The sequence below is a fragment of the Gambusia affinis genome, linkage group LG04, assembly GCF_019740435.1.
Source record: "Gambusia affinis linkage group LG04, SWU_Gaff_1.0, whole genome shotgun sequence".
Classification (NCBI taxonomy): Eukaryota; Metazoa; Chordata; class Actinopteri; order Cyprinodontiformes; family Poeciliidae; genus Gambusia; species Gambusia affinis.
In genome coordinates, this window is record NC_057871.1 from 13,331,642 (window position 1) to 13,346,890 (window position 15,249).

General features: G+C 38.5%; 1 protein-coding gene across 1 annotated transcript; it reads left to right on the plus strand.

The window, feature by feature from the left end:
- The first annotated feature begins 144 nt into the window (after positions 1-144).
- Positions 145-14,971, plus strand: LOC122829283 (inactive rhomboid protein 2-like). The gene is made up of 8 exons (XM_044113719.1): positions 145-327; positions 1,156-1,235; positions 1,324-1,387; positions 1,498-1,592; positions 2,419-2,494; positions 3,618-3,718; positions 4,759-4,912; positions 11,399-14,971. The coding sequence occupies exons 1-8, from the start codon at positions 145-147 to the stop codon at positions 11,828-11,830; spliced, it is 1,185 nt and encodes a 394-aa protein (XP_043969654.1). The 3' UTR covers positions 11,831-14,971.
- Positions 14,972-15,249: the final 278 nt, after the last annotated feature.

The window sequence follows — 15,249 nt, forward strand, 5'->3', positions numbered from 1 at the left end:
CGCTCACACAGAAATCTGATTGTTATCGGATTTCACTTGAAGTATGAACAGCCACGCAGAAAAATCTGATTTCAGCAAAACATCTGGATTTTCTATGTAGACAGAGTAGATCTCTCTGAGTTTCCTCATTTGTTGAACTTCACGATGTTTCGTTTTGTCTTCCAGGAGGATCTAATCCACCTCGGGGCAAAGTTCTCGCCCTGCATGCGGCAGGACGCGCAGATAGTCCAGTTGATCCAGAAAGACAAAGATCTGGAAAGGGAATCTGGATGTTGCATTCAGAATGATAACTCTGGATGTGTCCAGACACTCATGACCGACTGCTCGGTATTTTATTAAAGATTTTCTCTGCTGTGATGCTCTTTCCTGAAACACTGATTTACCTTTGTCAGATGACCAAGTGTGGTAGATTAGGTGGTGCAACTGACAGAAAATGATTTTATTTCAGTTGGTAAATTACTTGACATTTATAGTTTTAAGGCATTCTGTGTTACATATATAGATCTGGAAAAAATGAGGAGACGACTTAAAACAGTTTTAGAACAACAGTTTCTGATTTTACTTTTTATAGATTTATGTTTGAGTAAAGTGAACATTATTTTATTCTATGAACTACTGACAACATGTCTCTGAAATTCCAACCAAAAATCTAGTATTTATTAGCAGAAAATGAGAAATGGGCAAAATAAGGAAAAAGATGCAGTGCTTTAAGATATCAAATAATGCAAAAAAAAAAAAAAAACAAGTTGATATTCATTTAGAAATGGCAATACTAACGTTTTAACTCAGGAAGAGTTCAGAAACCAATGTTTGGTGGAAGAAGGAGGAGGTTTTCAATGGGGTTCAGTTAATTTTTTAATATTTTGTTTTACTCCAAAAATTGATTACTAAAGTAATCGCAAGTTGCAGCCAAATATATTTGAAGGGAAATAATTTCTCTAGATTTTATTTTACTGTGTCAAAGTTGAAGATTCTAATATTTTTTGATTTTCTTGTATAAAATTTCAAAAGCAATATGAGCGCCACGTTGCTCTGTCATGCAAGATAAAGCCAACAAAATACATCAAAGTTGGCGTTCGTCACGTTCTACTGTGCGTACATTTTCTGTAAAGTTTTATCCTGTTGAAAACTAAACGTTTGAATAATTTCATGCAGGAGACGCTGGCCACCTTCATGAAGTCTAATAATGGATCTACGGACCGGTCTTCTGGCGTCGTCTGCCATCAGGATCCCAAGTGAGGACAGAAAATGTTTCTGCTGCAACTGATGTATAAAAACACAAAATGCTGGTTGACTGAAAATCTCGTCTGTTGTGTTGATAAGCGTGTGTGAGGAGCCGGCCTCGTCTCCGCCTCACCAATGGCCAGACGACATCACCAGGTGGCCGGTGAGCAAACACACCGATGGTTATGAAATAACCTCATACATTTAATTTAAACTAAAGTTCTTTAAGGGTTTCAGAGGAAACTTTACATTTCTGATCATTTTCTTTGGCAGATCTGCACCCAACCCAGAAAGTTCAACAACACAGGCCTCAAACACATGGACTGCACCATTAAAGGTCGACCCTGCTGCATAGGCACTAAGGGCAGGTAGGAATGATTTTCAGAAATCTCTTCAGTTTTTAACCCTCTGCTGGTCCGCATTGCCGGCAATAAGTTGGGCTCGTTTCTGGTGCGAGTTGGACTCCACCACGGCTGCCCTTTGTCACACATTCTGTCCATTACTTTCATGGACAGAAGTTGACGTGGAGGTGTGGATGTTGAGGGGATACGTTTTGTGGCCTCCGGATCACATCTCTGCTTTCTGCAGATGATGTGATCTTCATCAGGTCGTGATCTACAGCTTTCACCGGAGCGGCTGGCAGTCGAGTCAGAATTCTTTGAACAAGGGGCATAGTAGGCAGAAAATGTTTACAAGGAGCTTTTTAATTTTAAATGTAAATTGTATATGTTTTTGTGCAGTTTTGGCTTAATTACTGCTCTGACTGTGTGGTTCTTACAGCAAATTACCTTTTTTTTTCAGGTCTGTATGCTCCAGTTAATAATTAATCGATTACTAAATTAGTTGAGGATTATTTGAATAATTTATCTATCACGATTAATCATTCCAAACAGCTCCAAAGTGATTTAATCTCAAATATCTAAACAGTCTTAGGAAAATAATTAACAGCATTGACTCTTTACAAGTGGTTTCATCCATATATGCATTTATTTTCTTGCTTATTGTTTGTTATCCATCCATCCATTTTCTTTACACCCTTCTTCCCTAAATGGGGTCGGGAGGGTTTATTGTTTGTTAATTAAATAAAATCAAACCTGATCTCCAGTTAGTTCTATGGAAGCCATTTTTAATTTGTGAAAACATGTCAAACTGTGATTTTTGTGCACCTCATCATTTTGTCCCTCCCTGCTGCAGATGTGAGATCACAACCAGAGAGTACTGCACTTTCATGCATGGTTACTTCCATGAGGAGGCCACGCTCTGCTCACAGGTACTGTGTGCAGTGACGTCGTGGAAAAATAATATATGATAAAATAATTTATATTGCTATTTTCATCCTGTATTTTGGACTATAAAGTACTTATTTTTCATTTAGCTTAACCAATTCTGATTATTTTTTCTTCAAAATCGCTGAATTTTTGTTTTTTCCCATTCAAATGCTCGGAAGAGCAGCAGGTGAGGCAGCAGCGAGCTGAGCCTCACCTGTGATTGCGTTACCGGTCGCTAACTGCCTTTCTATGGGAGCATGTTCCTCCTGTCTACGTCGCCAATAAAATGGTTAAAAAACACTTAATGAATAAACTGATTTTCCATAATTTAGCTTATGTATATAATTTGCTGTGTTTTTTGTCACCAACTGTGTGTAACGTGTTTCGTGTGCTGACGAGCGATCAGAAACGACAGAGAACAGATTCGAGGAGAGGCAGGCAGTTCTCCTTCCTCATGGCAGGGGGCGCTCATGATCCCAGACATTGTGACTCCATAACTGCAGAGTGAGAGACAGGAACAAAGAGCTAGCCATACAGTAAAGTGAAGCGATATATTTATAGTTTTCTTCTCTTTCACAGCAATCACGTATTAGTAATCACAAAATAAACAATAAACCTAAAACCATACTACTGCAACAGACTGAATGTTCTGCTCTTTGTGTGGGAAATACCTGGGGTTTTTGCTTGTGCCATTGTTGTCAGTTGCTATGGCAACGAGTCTGGGCGTAGCTGCGCAAGAGAGCGAGGAAGAAGTAATTTTGAGTTGTACTTTAACGGGTTTTCCCTTTGCTGTAGAGCACAGCACGAAATGAATAAAATCTACATGTCCAAGTTTGATTGAGTTAACGGGATTATTCTACGGCGGCAGCGCGGCTATGGATGACGTGTTAAAGAATTGTCTTTTTGCCCTCCAGCGTTGTCCGCATGCGCGAAATTTCCTCGTGTAAACAACAACATGCAGAAGGTCAATATTTGCAAATATGATGATTAAATCAGTGCCTCACCAGCTATGAACCTCACCGCACGTCACTGACTGTGTGTGTGTGTGTGTGTGTGTGTGTGTGTGTGCGCGCGCGCTTCTGTTTGAGAGATAGTTTCGTTTCTGATCGCTGTGTTCTGTCGCAGGTCCACTGTCTGGCTGATGTCTGCGGTTTGCTGCCCTTCCTGAATCCAGACGTTCCCAATCAGTTCTACCGTCTGTGGCTTTCCCTCTTCCTCCATGCTGGGTGCGAATCAAGCAGACCACCAATGATCTCACACAAAATAAAACGACTTGTTTGATTTCTGGAAGCTAAAGGAGATCTACTATGCAAAATTCACATTTTGAATGTTTGTTATTCTTCCTTTTGTGAATCTATTGCTTCTAAAAACAACCAAAACAACAACAACAACAACAACAAAAAAACACCCATCTGATTTTTGGCAAGAAGTTAACAAATTTTGGTGACTGGAAAATGAGCTCCAGAAAAAACCTCCAGAATGTAAAGTAACAAATCATCAGGAGCTTCACTGCTACCTAGCAACCATAGCAAATCCCAACCCATTACTTAGCAACCAAAGTGGTGCTCCACCGTGTTTGGTGTATGAGCTGCTGGAGAAAGACAAGTGTTTTGTTGTTCACTTCCCATACAGAAACTTCTTGCTGCATTGTTGTTGGTTGTACAGGAGGCTCCACTTGTGCTTTTCAAAGATGTACAGTTGCATATGTGTGCTTTTTTTTGCAGCCATTTTCACATGCGAGTGTAAACGTTGAGTTGGAGGCGTGGCCAGCAGCAGCAGCTTATTTGAATTCAAAGTGACAAGAGGCCATAAAACAGCTGAAAATAGGGAGAACTGATCAGACTAAAATCTCATTAGCTAAGGAAAATGTAATGAATGTGTTTTGTAAAGCCCCTGGAGCTATCCTAATCTGTTAAAGGAAGCATAATATGCCAACTTTTAAAGATCCTTTAGAGCTTTTGAATTTATACTAAATTGTCTCACCCTATCATGTGTGTTTTACAAACAAGATGAGACTTTTGAGTCATTTCCTACAGATAATCCTTCCACTTAAATATTGAGGATATTTTTGGAATCTGGCCTAATCAATTAGGTGAGCAGTTCACTCACATGAGCTCCTTAACACTCAGAGCACAAAGGAAATCCCTCACGTTCACATTTACCCCTTTTAATTTGAACAAGCAGAGCAAAAGAGCTTAGTGATTTGAGCAACCATAGCACACTTTCTTTCTAACAGATTTCTCTGTGTGGGCGTGTGTGTGTTCAGGCTCTTTCACTGTGCCGTGTCGGTGGTCTTCCAGATGACCGTACTCAGAGACCTGGAGAAGCTGGCAGGTTGGGCCCGCATCTCCATCATCTACATCTTCAGTGGCATCACAGGAAACCTGGCCTCTGCCTTGTTCCTCCCCTACAGAGCCGAGGTGAGCTCTCCGTGTGAATTTGTGTGTGCAAAAGGTCACACAACCTGACGGTGAAAACACGTCAGCAGCTGCCTTTCCTTTACAAATGTGTGCAAAACTTTGTTGATGTTGCATAAATACAATTTTGCAATTGTTGTGTTTTCACTGAATAAGAAACACAATTAAAATCAAGTGTGAATAAGTTTGTTGACGTGATAATCAATGGGCTCTTCACACGTACAGAGCTAACGTCACATCCGCATGAGCGAAATGCGGCTCTCTTGTTTCCGCTTTGAGTTACCATGACAGCTAGAAAAGACAAAGTTGTATTTCAAACGCAAATGAAGCAATACTATGAACATTGTTGTTTTCCAAACATAATGGGCTTTTAAGTTTTCATGGATTGCCCAGCGTTAATAAATTAATAAGACAGTGGCTCTTAAATATCCGTTGCTACCAGTTAAAGGTAACGCCGCACAGCAAGGTTTCAGCCTTCACTTCACTCCGGATCAGCTTCTTCAGCCTAAAACTACCTGGGGAAGACGGATGGTAAATGAAGGATCCGTCTCTGTGTTATTTCCACGGAATCACTTCTGTATTCAGCCGAGCAACTGATCTGCCTGTACACACCGCTGTAAACACCGTCCTAGTTGAGCTCTTCACAAGGAGCATGCAAAAGTAATAAATCTAAATAACACGGAGACCTTAAGGGACACGAACATATTTTTCTAAAAGCAACAACTCTGAACCTGAACATTCAGCTGAACTAGAACTCCGACCCCAGAGCTGCTCTACTGTTAAGCTGTGGGGTTGTTGTGCTTCCTCCTGCTTCAGAAGCAAAAAGCCCGAACCTAAAATCCCCCATTAGTTGGTCTCTGACACGAACGACAATAAACACATATAATATACTTAAAAATAAATACAAAATAAGGTAAAAACATTGTCCGTTAGAATGGATTAAAATGTTTAGATACTTAAGTAGCAGATTTTTACAAGACAAACGTCAGAGAATATTGCCTGCTAGCATAAGCTAAAGCTAATGTTAGCCACAAAGTTTAAAGAAAGTAAAACTCACCTTCGTATCTGTGAATGTATAATGAAGCGTACGTCTCAAAACCTTTCTCCAGCTTGTCGAGGCTTCGGATCGATGTACATCATTAATTGTTACCTTGGCCAAGCCCTGCTAACACCGAGTGTAAAATGCCATTTTCAATAGACCAGAAACGATTGAGCCGCTTTTTCCCCGAACGCGGAAGCTGACATGCAAAGAGCCCATTAAACAACATGCAGCGCCATCAATCTCCCACTACTTCCTGTCAGCTTCTTCTTTGTGGTTTGCCCCAGTGGTAACATCCGGCTGTTGGTCATGTGACTTGTGTGATGCATAAAATGTGTTTCCATTGCAGCTTTGCAAAATAAACCAATTTTGATGCAGCCAACAAAACCATCTCATCCTAGCAACAAAATGTTAAAAAAGATTCTGACCAATTGCAGTTTAACTTCCTGTCTCTTGAAAGCCGAACCTGCAAAATGAAGAAATGTGACGTTAAACAGTAACATTTGTTCCTTTTCTTATTTTTTTGCAAAATCACTTTGAGATATTCTGTGAGATTTGTTTTTGCTGTTTGGTGTCAAAAGGTTTGTTAGTTGCGTCCTGTAATAACTTGGATTAACTCATTACTACATTCATGACGAAACTACATCACTTGTTTGGGAGATTTCCTCTTTCAAAGTGTCTGGTCAGGTGAGCTGATGGAAAGGAGAAGCTGTTCTGTTAGTTCACAAGATTAAAACGTGAGGGAAAGTGTCAGAGTCAGCCATGGCTACATCTCTGGATAAGTAGATTTTCTCATTAGTAACACCAGTTTTTGTCCCATAAAAGGGGAAAAACATAAAATAGTAATACAATTGGCATGTAGAGAAATGGCAGTCTTGATTATGGTTTATTACCCACATGTGAGGTAGGAAAGCCCACTTTTCTTATTAGGAGATTAGCCTAATGCCTTTGTGTGGGTTAACAAAGGCCACTGCCTCAGTGCTTGGTGAATGGGATTACTCTTTCAGTTTAAATAAAAACAATTGTAGCAAAGTCTGGCCTTGTCTGGGTTCCCTCAGCTCCACACGTGTCGATGAAGAAGAAGTTAATCCTGAGACTTGTTCCCTCTCTCAACTTACACCTGGCTTAAATTAAAAACAAAACATCGTATTTTATTGATTCTGTGCGATCTACAGTGACACGAGAGCCGGCACCCAACTCTCCTCATTCCTGACCGTCCCGCAGGTCTTTAAATACCAGCAGCGACCCGAGGAAGCACATGCAACACACGACACATGCCGGTCAATCCACTTAAAGAGGCGCTTTAAGTGGATTATACTGTCGGCGTTAAGTCATGGAGCCTTATGGAAAAATAACGCAAACAGCAACACTTAGGATGGAAGGAGAGTGAGTTTAAATTTGTCAAGGATAGGAACCTAAAATAGGCTGTAACAATCCTCCTCTCTTGTTTTAAACCAGAGATGGAGAAGCGTCTATGACAGTTGTCCGTGTTTTAATTATTACTTTAAGTAATGCTAAACAGAATTCCCTCCATTGCTACTTTGTGGCTACATTCACATTGAAGTCCAAACGGCCCAATTCTGACCTTTTCACCCCCATTCAGACGTGTGTCGGATCGTTTTTGGTGTCGGCAGTCTGAACGGTCATGACCCATTTTATCCAACTTTTACATCATTGATGTGAGAAATGCGTCAAATTCCGCATCAGCAGAAACCAAATATGTTAAATCAGAATGTAAGTAATGGCGGAAAATTATAATCTTGAGAAATCTGAACTTATAGAGCATCACATCACACTGTAAAACATTTGAGCCGCATCTAGTTGTGTCGACTATCTTCTACTCTTTACGTCAATTAAATTTTGTGAGTTTTAGATTTTGAACCTAAATGCGAGTTTGTGAAAGTAAGTTGTTAACTTTTTATTAATTTTGTCAAACCTCCAAGAGTTGAATTAACTGGAGTTTTTAAGCTTAAAAAAAACTGAAAGAAGAAAAAGACAGGAGTGGGAACTATTTCCCAGAATGCTTAGCGGCTTGTTTCTGTATCCTGAGGTGGAAGAGCGTTACATTGATCTGACTCTTGTGTTTTATTAAGACAAATGTTTGAGGATAATGTCCTGTTCACACTAAATGTTTCTGAGCAGAATTCATAAATTATTAATTTTAATAAAATTTATTATAAGATCAGAAAAGATCATGGATCATGCAATTTGAAACTGGAATTTAAATGATTCTAAAGTAAAATATGTTATTTTAACTTGATATTGTGATTAAAATAATAGAGAAATTTGGCTCGTTTTTTTTTTCTTGCATATTGTGAAATAATTATTTGATTTAAATTGCAGCATTAAGTTAAAACTCACAGTTCAAGATTAATGAACTTAAAAGCAATGTTTAGACAACTTGTCTCTTGTTGTTAAATCAAATTCATCAACTTTAATTTCCAAGTTAAAACCAAAACAATTTTCTTGTCGACTTAAATTACATTTCCAGGCAGCAGGTGGACTTTCATTTTCAAGGTAAACCACCTTCAAATGTTTTACAGTGCACATTCTTACCCCTCCACCAGATTCAAAAATGTATATCTAGAAAAATTGCAGCTAATTCTCCACAAAACGCTGCTGCTGTTGGTTGACTCTCATTGCTGTAAAGCTTTAACATAAACCTACTTCTTTAAACATCAACGTCCTTCTCCTGCATACTGATCCCTTTAGGGTTATAAATCGTTGACACAAACGTCTGATTGTGGTTGCATTGAATTAGTAACATGAACAACACACAAAAATATCAGATTTCAGCAAATAAATTGGACGTAACCTCAGCTGGAAACAGCAACAGATGGCTGGACGCCTTCGGCTGCAGGGTTAAAGGAGAGGAAGTTGCCTGCAGGTCAGATACATGCAGAGACGCAAGAGAAGATTTTCCTGACAAGTTCGAAGGTTGAACTCCTGTCTTGATTCTCAAGCATTTTTGACTGGCAAAATACAAGTATTAGCAGCAGCTTTATTGTAGTTTTTGCAGTACTTTCATAGTTTAATGTATTAAATCATGAGGGTGCCTGTGATTCTGGTGCCTAATCACTTCATTTTTTTTTGTTAATGTGTTAATTTTTTAACATTAAACTACAATAAAACAATACATTAAAGAAATAAGGATGTAGGGTTTATATATATATATATATATATATATATATATATATATATATATATATATGAATAAAATCGAGCTATTTTATGTGCACAACTCTTTGTTGCTGCATAATTCCTTTACTCCAACTGCAGAAAGTCATAAAAGTAGTTTCATCTTTGTGTAAATAACTTATGCTTAAGCACATTTAATTCCAAGAGTTTATTAATAACATCTAAATCATGGAAGCATCCATTTGGAAAATGGCCCATTTTGCACCTAATCCTGCTTCTGTTTACCAAAGCAAGTTCTTATTCATTCAGTGTTCCAGTTTGATGTGTAGTGAAAACATGTTGAGCAGCGCTGTGTGGAAACAGTCGCCCGGAAGTGGAGATTATAGTTGTTGTCTCTGGCCAGGAGGAATTAGAAAGGGGAGGACGTTCTGTTCACCTGGCTGGTTAGTTATTCTCTGCAGCGCCTCGACTCGGCTCCAGAAACAGGATTCATCCTCAAAGTGGCTACAAGTGAAAGTCTGGTCAACAATCTGAGCATCAAGGCTCAGTGTTAAAATCTTTGCTTTTGTTCTGTTTGGTTAAGCTGCATCTTTTACTCAGGTTGAAATTTTGACTCCGAAACCTTTTTTTAGGTATCTGGTAAATAAGCCGCTTCAAAAAGCTCCTGATTGTTTATTCATATTCGACGGGCACTGCACTGTTACTTAGCAACCCCAGCGGAACTCTGCCTGTTACCTAGCAACCAGGCTGAGTTCCAGCACATTTGGTCAGCTGATATTTACTGCTGTATGCTCTGTACAATGGCTGCTGGAAAAAGACAAGTGTTTTGTTGTTGGCTTCCCATCCAGAAACCACTTGCTATAAACTTGTTGGTTGTGCAGAAGGCTCTAGTAATTCTTTTCAACGATGTACAATTGCATAATTGTGCTTTTTCTCTTTTTTGCAGCCATTTTTTATTTCCTAGTGTAAATCTAGAGTTTGGGGGTGTGGCCAGCAGCAGCTTATTTGGATTTAAAGTGACAGGACCCCCTAAAACAGCTGGTCGGCAGAATTGACCAGACTAAAATCTCGTTATTTAAGAATAATTTTGTGCAGAAAATATGACAAACAAGTTATACATTATACATTATAAGTCACCTTTAATCCTGTAACCTGTGTGAAGATGCACTTCACACCCTCTCATCAACTCAGCTTTTTGGCCATCTTTGTGTAATAACATTAAAAGGTGATTCAATTCAACTCAGTTTATTTGCAGAGCGTCAATTCACAGCTACTGTCGTCTTGAGGCACCTAAAAGAAATAATGATTTCAGTTCAATCACACATATTCCAATTACTTCTAGTTATTAAACAGGTCATTAATCTCAGATTATTATTCAGATTGGTATAAAAAGTTTTTATCTAAGAAAAAACTTTCACTGACTTGCAGAAATCTGACATCTTTTCACAACACGACTTTAAAGCAAGGAAAATATAATTTCCTCCCAAGCATAAAAACATCCTGTGAAGTGATTGTTAGTTTAAGGAAAATGAAGTTTTAGCTACAACGTAACTCTGAAACAGTAGCTTAGCTGGCATTTCATGTACAGTGACTCCATTCCGGCTGCTGACTGTGAATGACCTTTGCCCTCTGTGAGTGGATCATGTCTTTCCATGTGTCTGTGACGTGTGGGTGGAGTGCCACGTCCTTTTTTAGGCTGCTGGTGTTTAATGTGTTCACAGATCACCCATCTGATTAGCCAGCTGACCAGGCCAAGCCTCCAAACTCAGCGCTGACGTCACGTTAATCTGCTCACCTTTCCTGCCTGACCCATTCTGCAGCTCTATCCCAGAACTGTATCTATAACTGAGGCACACACTGCAGTGTTGCAAAGCGAAGTAGGACCAGTATCATTTTTAAGATGCATTTATTTTATAAGTATGTTGCTTTTCTTGGTCAGAAAAAAAAGACGTCTTTGGAAACGGTTCCCGTTTCACCTCTGCAACTAATTTTCAGGAAAAAAAGAATGATGTGGGTTTTTTTTATTACAGATAAAACCCGAAACTAACGACTTTCCTCCAAGTTCAGTTTGCTTAATTTACTTAAGATACTGTCTTAAGAAGTTAAATAAAAAAGTAAAAAGTTCTGATTCAGCTTAACTTGTGAATTATTGCTTTAACTCGGGTCTCGCTGCCGTACAGCTGCAGGTGCTACTGATGATCTGTGTGTTTTTAACCAGAAAAAAAATAAGATTTTCCATCAAGCCAGACACTAATTAAAATCTGTTGAACTAAAACTGGACTGAACTTTTTGTTTTTTCTCTCTCCCTCTAGGTGGGTCCAGCAGGCTCCCAGTTTGGACTCCTTGCCTGCCTCTTTGTCGAGCTTTTCCAAGGCTGGCAGATGCTGGAAAAGCCGTGGAAGGCCTTCCTCAAGCTCCTGGGCATTGTGCTCTTCCTCTTCCTGTGTGGCCTCCTGCCGTGGATCGACAACATCGCCCACATCTTCGGCTTCATAGGCGGCATGCTGCTCTCCTTCGCCATCCTGCCCTACGTCACCTTCGGCACCTTCGACAAATACCGCAAGCGGATCCTGATCGTTGTGTCGCTGGTTTTCTACGTCGGGCTCTTCTCCTCCCTCGTGGTTTGGTTTTATGTTTACCCCATCAACCTCCACTGGCTGGAACATCTCACCTGCCTCCCCCTCACAAGCAAGTTTTGTGAAAAGTATGACATAGACCACAACATCAACGACGTGGTGCACTGATCTTCAGGTCTTCTCTCTGCTTTGTGACAGTTTGGTTCCAGGTCTTCTGTTTTGTTTTTTGACAATCAGTGAGTTTTTATCTGAAAACAGGAAGCTTCCCCTCTCACCAATCTGCTGACTCTCTTCGAAGTCACTCCAGTCCTCAGGCAGGTCTGACACGATCTGATCCGGGTTTTTCATTTGTTCGCAAGCAGATAACTCATCAGAATCAAGAAAATACAGCTTGATGGAGGTTTGAGTCAACAGAGAAGACGGGAGCGTCTCTGGTCTGCAGCTGCCGTCCGTTACGTCTGCTTAGAGGAATATTAAATTCATCAGGACTGACTTCTGGATTCAGCACTACTGAAGCAGTCAGTGGTTCTACTTTTCCTTTTATAAAGTACAAATATGTTCAAAAGATTTATTTTTTTTGTCCATTGTATGAAATCAGAGTGTAAAATGCTCCAATGGCATCCAAGGGTAAAGGGCTATTTCACTTTTTTTGGAAGGATTTCTGCATTTCTTTTTGAAACTCATTTTATTTTTAAACCATAGGAAGATCAAAGAGTCAGTGGTGGCAGAATGCATTGATAAAACATTCCAACAAACCGTTAAAATATTAATAAAAATCTGTCTCTGTATTCAATTTGTACTTGAAATTAAATAACGTTGAACGTCTTTTCATATTCATGTAATTTGGTAATAATATACAGATAAAAACATCTTTGATTTGATTGATGAAGTCATATTTAAGCAACTCTTGGAGGCTGTTTTTGCAAATCTAAAAAACATAAATCTTTCCATTGTTCTTTTTTTTTTTTTTTACATGTATTGGGGGATCCTTGAACCTTGAACATTTCTATTGTTTCAAAAAGGATAAATTTACAAGCTTTCACCACTTATACTACCTTAAATGCGGTACTGTTCTCTCCAAGAGTATTTGGACTCGGCCACCAACAGCATTTTATTGTACCATCCAGCCCTAAGTAGCACTTAATTCAGAACAAGGGGGATAATGTGTTAGTTTTAATTTTGTTTTACAAACACGTATGAAGTGTCATGCAGTCGTTTTTAGATCCCTTTACTCTGTGCCCACAAATTAAAAACCATTTTTCTGTAGAGTTCAGTTAATTAAAAGGGGGAGTATTCTTTAAAATTATTATTATTTTTTTATTTTACTCTATATCTTGTTATAATGTTACCGATCAGGAGAAAAGTACCTGTGGTGTTTCTTTGATTTGTTTATGGCTTTAATCTCCTGGCAGCCATTCAGGGGTGAATAAAACTGGAGAAACTCTGAAATAGCCCTTTTCCCAACTGCTGGATCACTTCATCATCGTAAACCCTCCTTACAGTTTGCTCCACACATTACTGGAATAGTTGGTCTGAAACCACTTCCTGCCTTAAACCAACAGAGACGCCTCACTAACCGTGGATTTATTCATCTTCAAGGCAAACTGTGGCTCCCTTACCAAAGTGATTTCACACGCTGCTTTTTTTTTTATGCTTTCACAAACATTTTGGCCCCATAATCTTTCCTCAAACTCATCATGATTATATTTATTTTAGGATTAAACTCTACATAGCGTTTTTTTTTTTTTTTTGTCTAATCAAAATACTTTTTACCACTGAGGTATGATGATTGGTCTGTTTCGCCTTCTTTACACTCCATAACAAAAACGTTTTACCAAGTATTTTTTAGTCTGGTTTATAGTACAAATATTTTAGCACACTTGAAATACAAAATGAATGCTAATATTGTGATATTTTGTGTATTTTAATGCTAAAAATGACTGGGGTTTTTTCAGGTAACTGTATGGCTCTGAGTGCCTGACAAAGCATTGATATCACCATAAATACAATATACTCTTAAAATAAATTCCTATTTTAAATAGTCTTTAGGACGCCACTTACTTAAAGAAGTGTGATTTAAACAGTACATAGTAACTTCATTTAATTGTATTTTCAAATGTACTATTTATTGTTGCTCTCGTAAAATAACTTTTCCAATAAGTTTTTAACATCATTAATTGAAATCAGTGGACAATAAATCTAATTTTTCCCTATAAATGATAAACAATAAGGTAAATTCCCAATCCTACTCACAAATACTTTGCAGAATGTATGAATTTGTTTCAAGTCGATCATTTATCAACGTTAATGAAAAATTACTACCTATAAGTGAAGTAATCTCCCTCTACAGCTGTGTTTCTCAGTTCCGGTCCTCAGACCCCCCTGCCCTGCATGTTTTAGGTGTTTCCCTTCTGCCACACACCTGGATTGAATATGTAGGTGATTAACAGGCTCCTGCAGCACTTGATGGTCATGCAGTCATTTGAATCAGCTGCTCTGGAGTAGAGGTACATCTAAAACATGCAGAGCAGGGAGGCCTGAGGACTGGAATTGAGAAGCGCTGACTACAGCTAGATATTTTAATTTAAAATATTCCCGTATTGTGAGTTTCATCCGTGTTAAGGAATTCTTTCTAACTGAAAAGTTACTTGTAAGTTAGTTCTGTCTCATTTCAAGTGAACCAAGATATTTTCCCTGAAGCTAGACTAAAGATCCTTGGTAGTATTTAGTGTTTTTCAGTGTATTTCCGTCCCAGCTTCTTATCCTGATCGATCCGTGTTGCTGGTTTTTCGGCTCCCTGACAATGTGAGCAAAGTCTGGGTAAAACCCCTGACAAGTGAAACATTTCCAACAGCATCTGACTGTTTTTTTTTTTTTTTTTTTTAAGTATTTGGCTAAAAAAGTATCGACCTGCAGCTGCTAGAAAAGCTGCAGTAATGTTGAGAAGGATTATGTGGGTTTAGTTAGATTACAGTAGTCGGTGAGACTGGCTCACTGATCAGCTGGTATTTATGAGAAAACGAGTCATAAACCTGGTTAAATAGGATGTTTTTTGTTGTTTAGGAAGCCTCCTTACTGTGCCTTTGGATATTTGAGCATGTCAATCATGATGAATGCAAGCTGCAGTTTCTCTGCTGTTTTATGTCGGGACCAAATCATTTATCATTTATTTTTTTTGTTTCTATTTATTTTAGGAGGAAAAAAGGTGATGGCCTTGATACTGTTCTGTTTTGCTTCACTTTTGATAAATGTGTAAAAAATGTTCATTTTAAAGAAGCCATGATAAAATAAACACTTAGATATTCTTGACTCAGGTTTTTTCTCATAACCTTTTCATTGCTATCAATTAGGGCTGAAACACTCGGATTAATCATGATAAACTGATGGGAATTGCCAATTTAATCTTCGATTAACTAAAAAAAATATTTTAAAAAGTCTGGTATCTTTTGCTATTAATCAGTTAATCAAAGATTACAATCAGCCTTATGCTGTATAGATAAGTTTTTCCAATTTTTGCAGTCGGAATAATCAATAGATTACTAAAATTATTTCTCATTCACCATATCAACATAATCCAAACCTTTTAC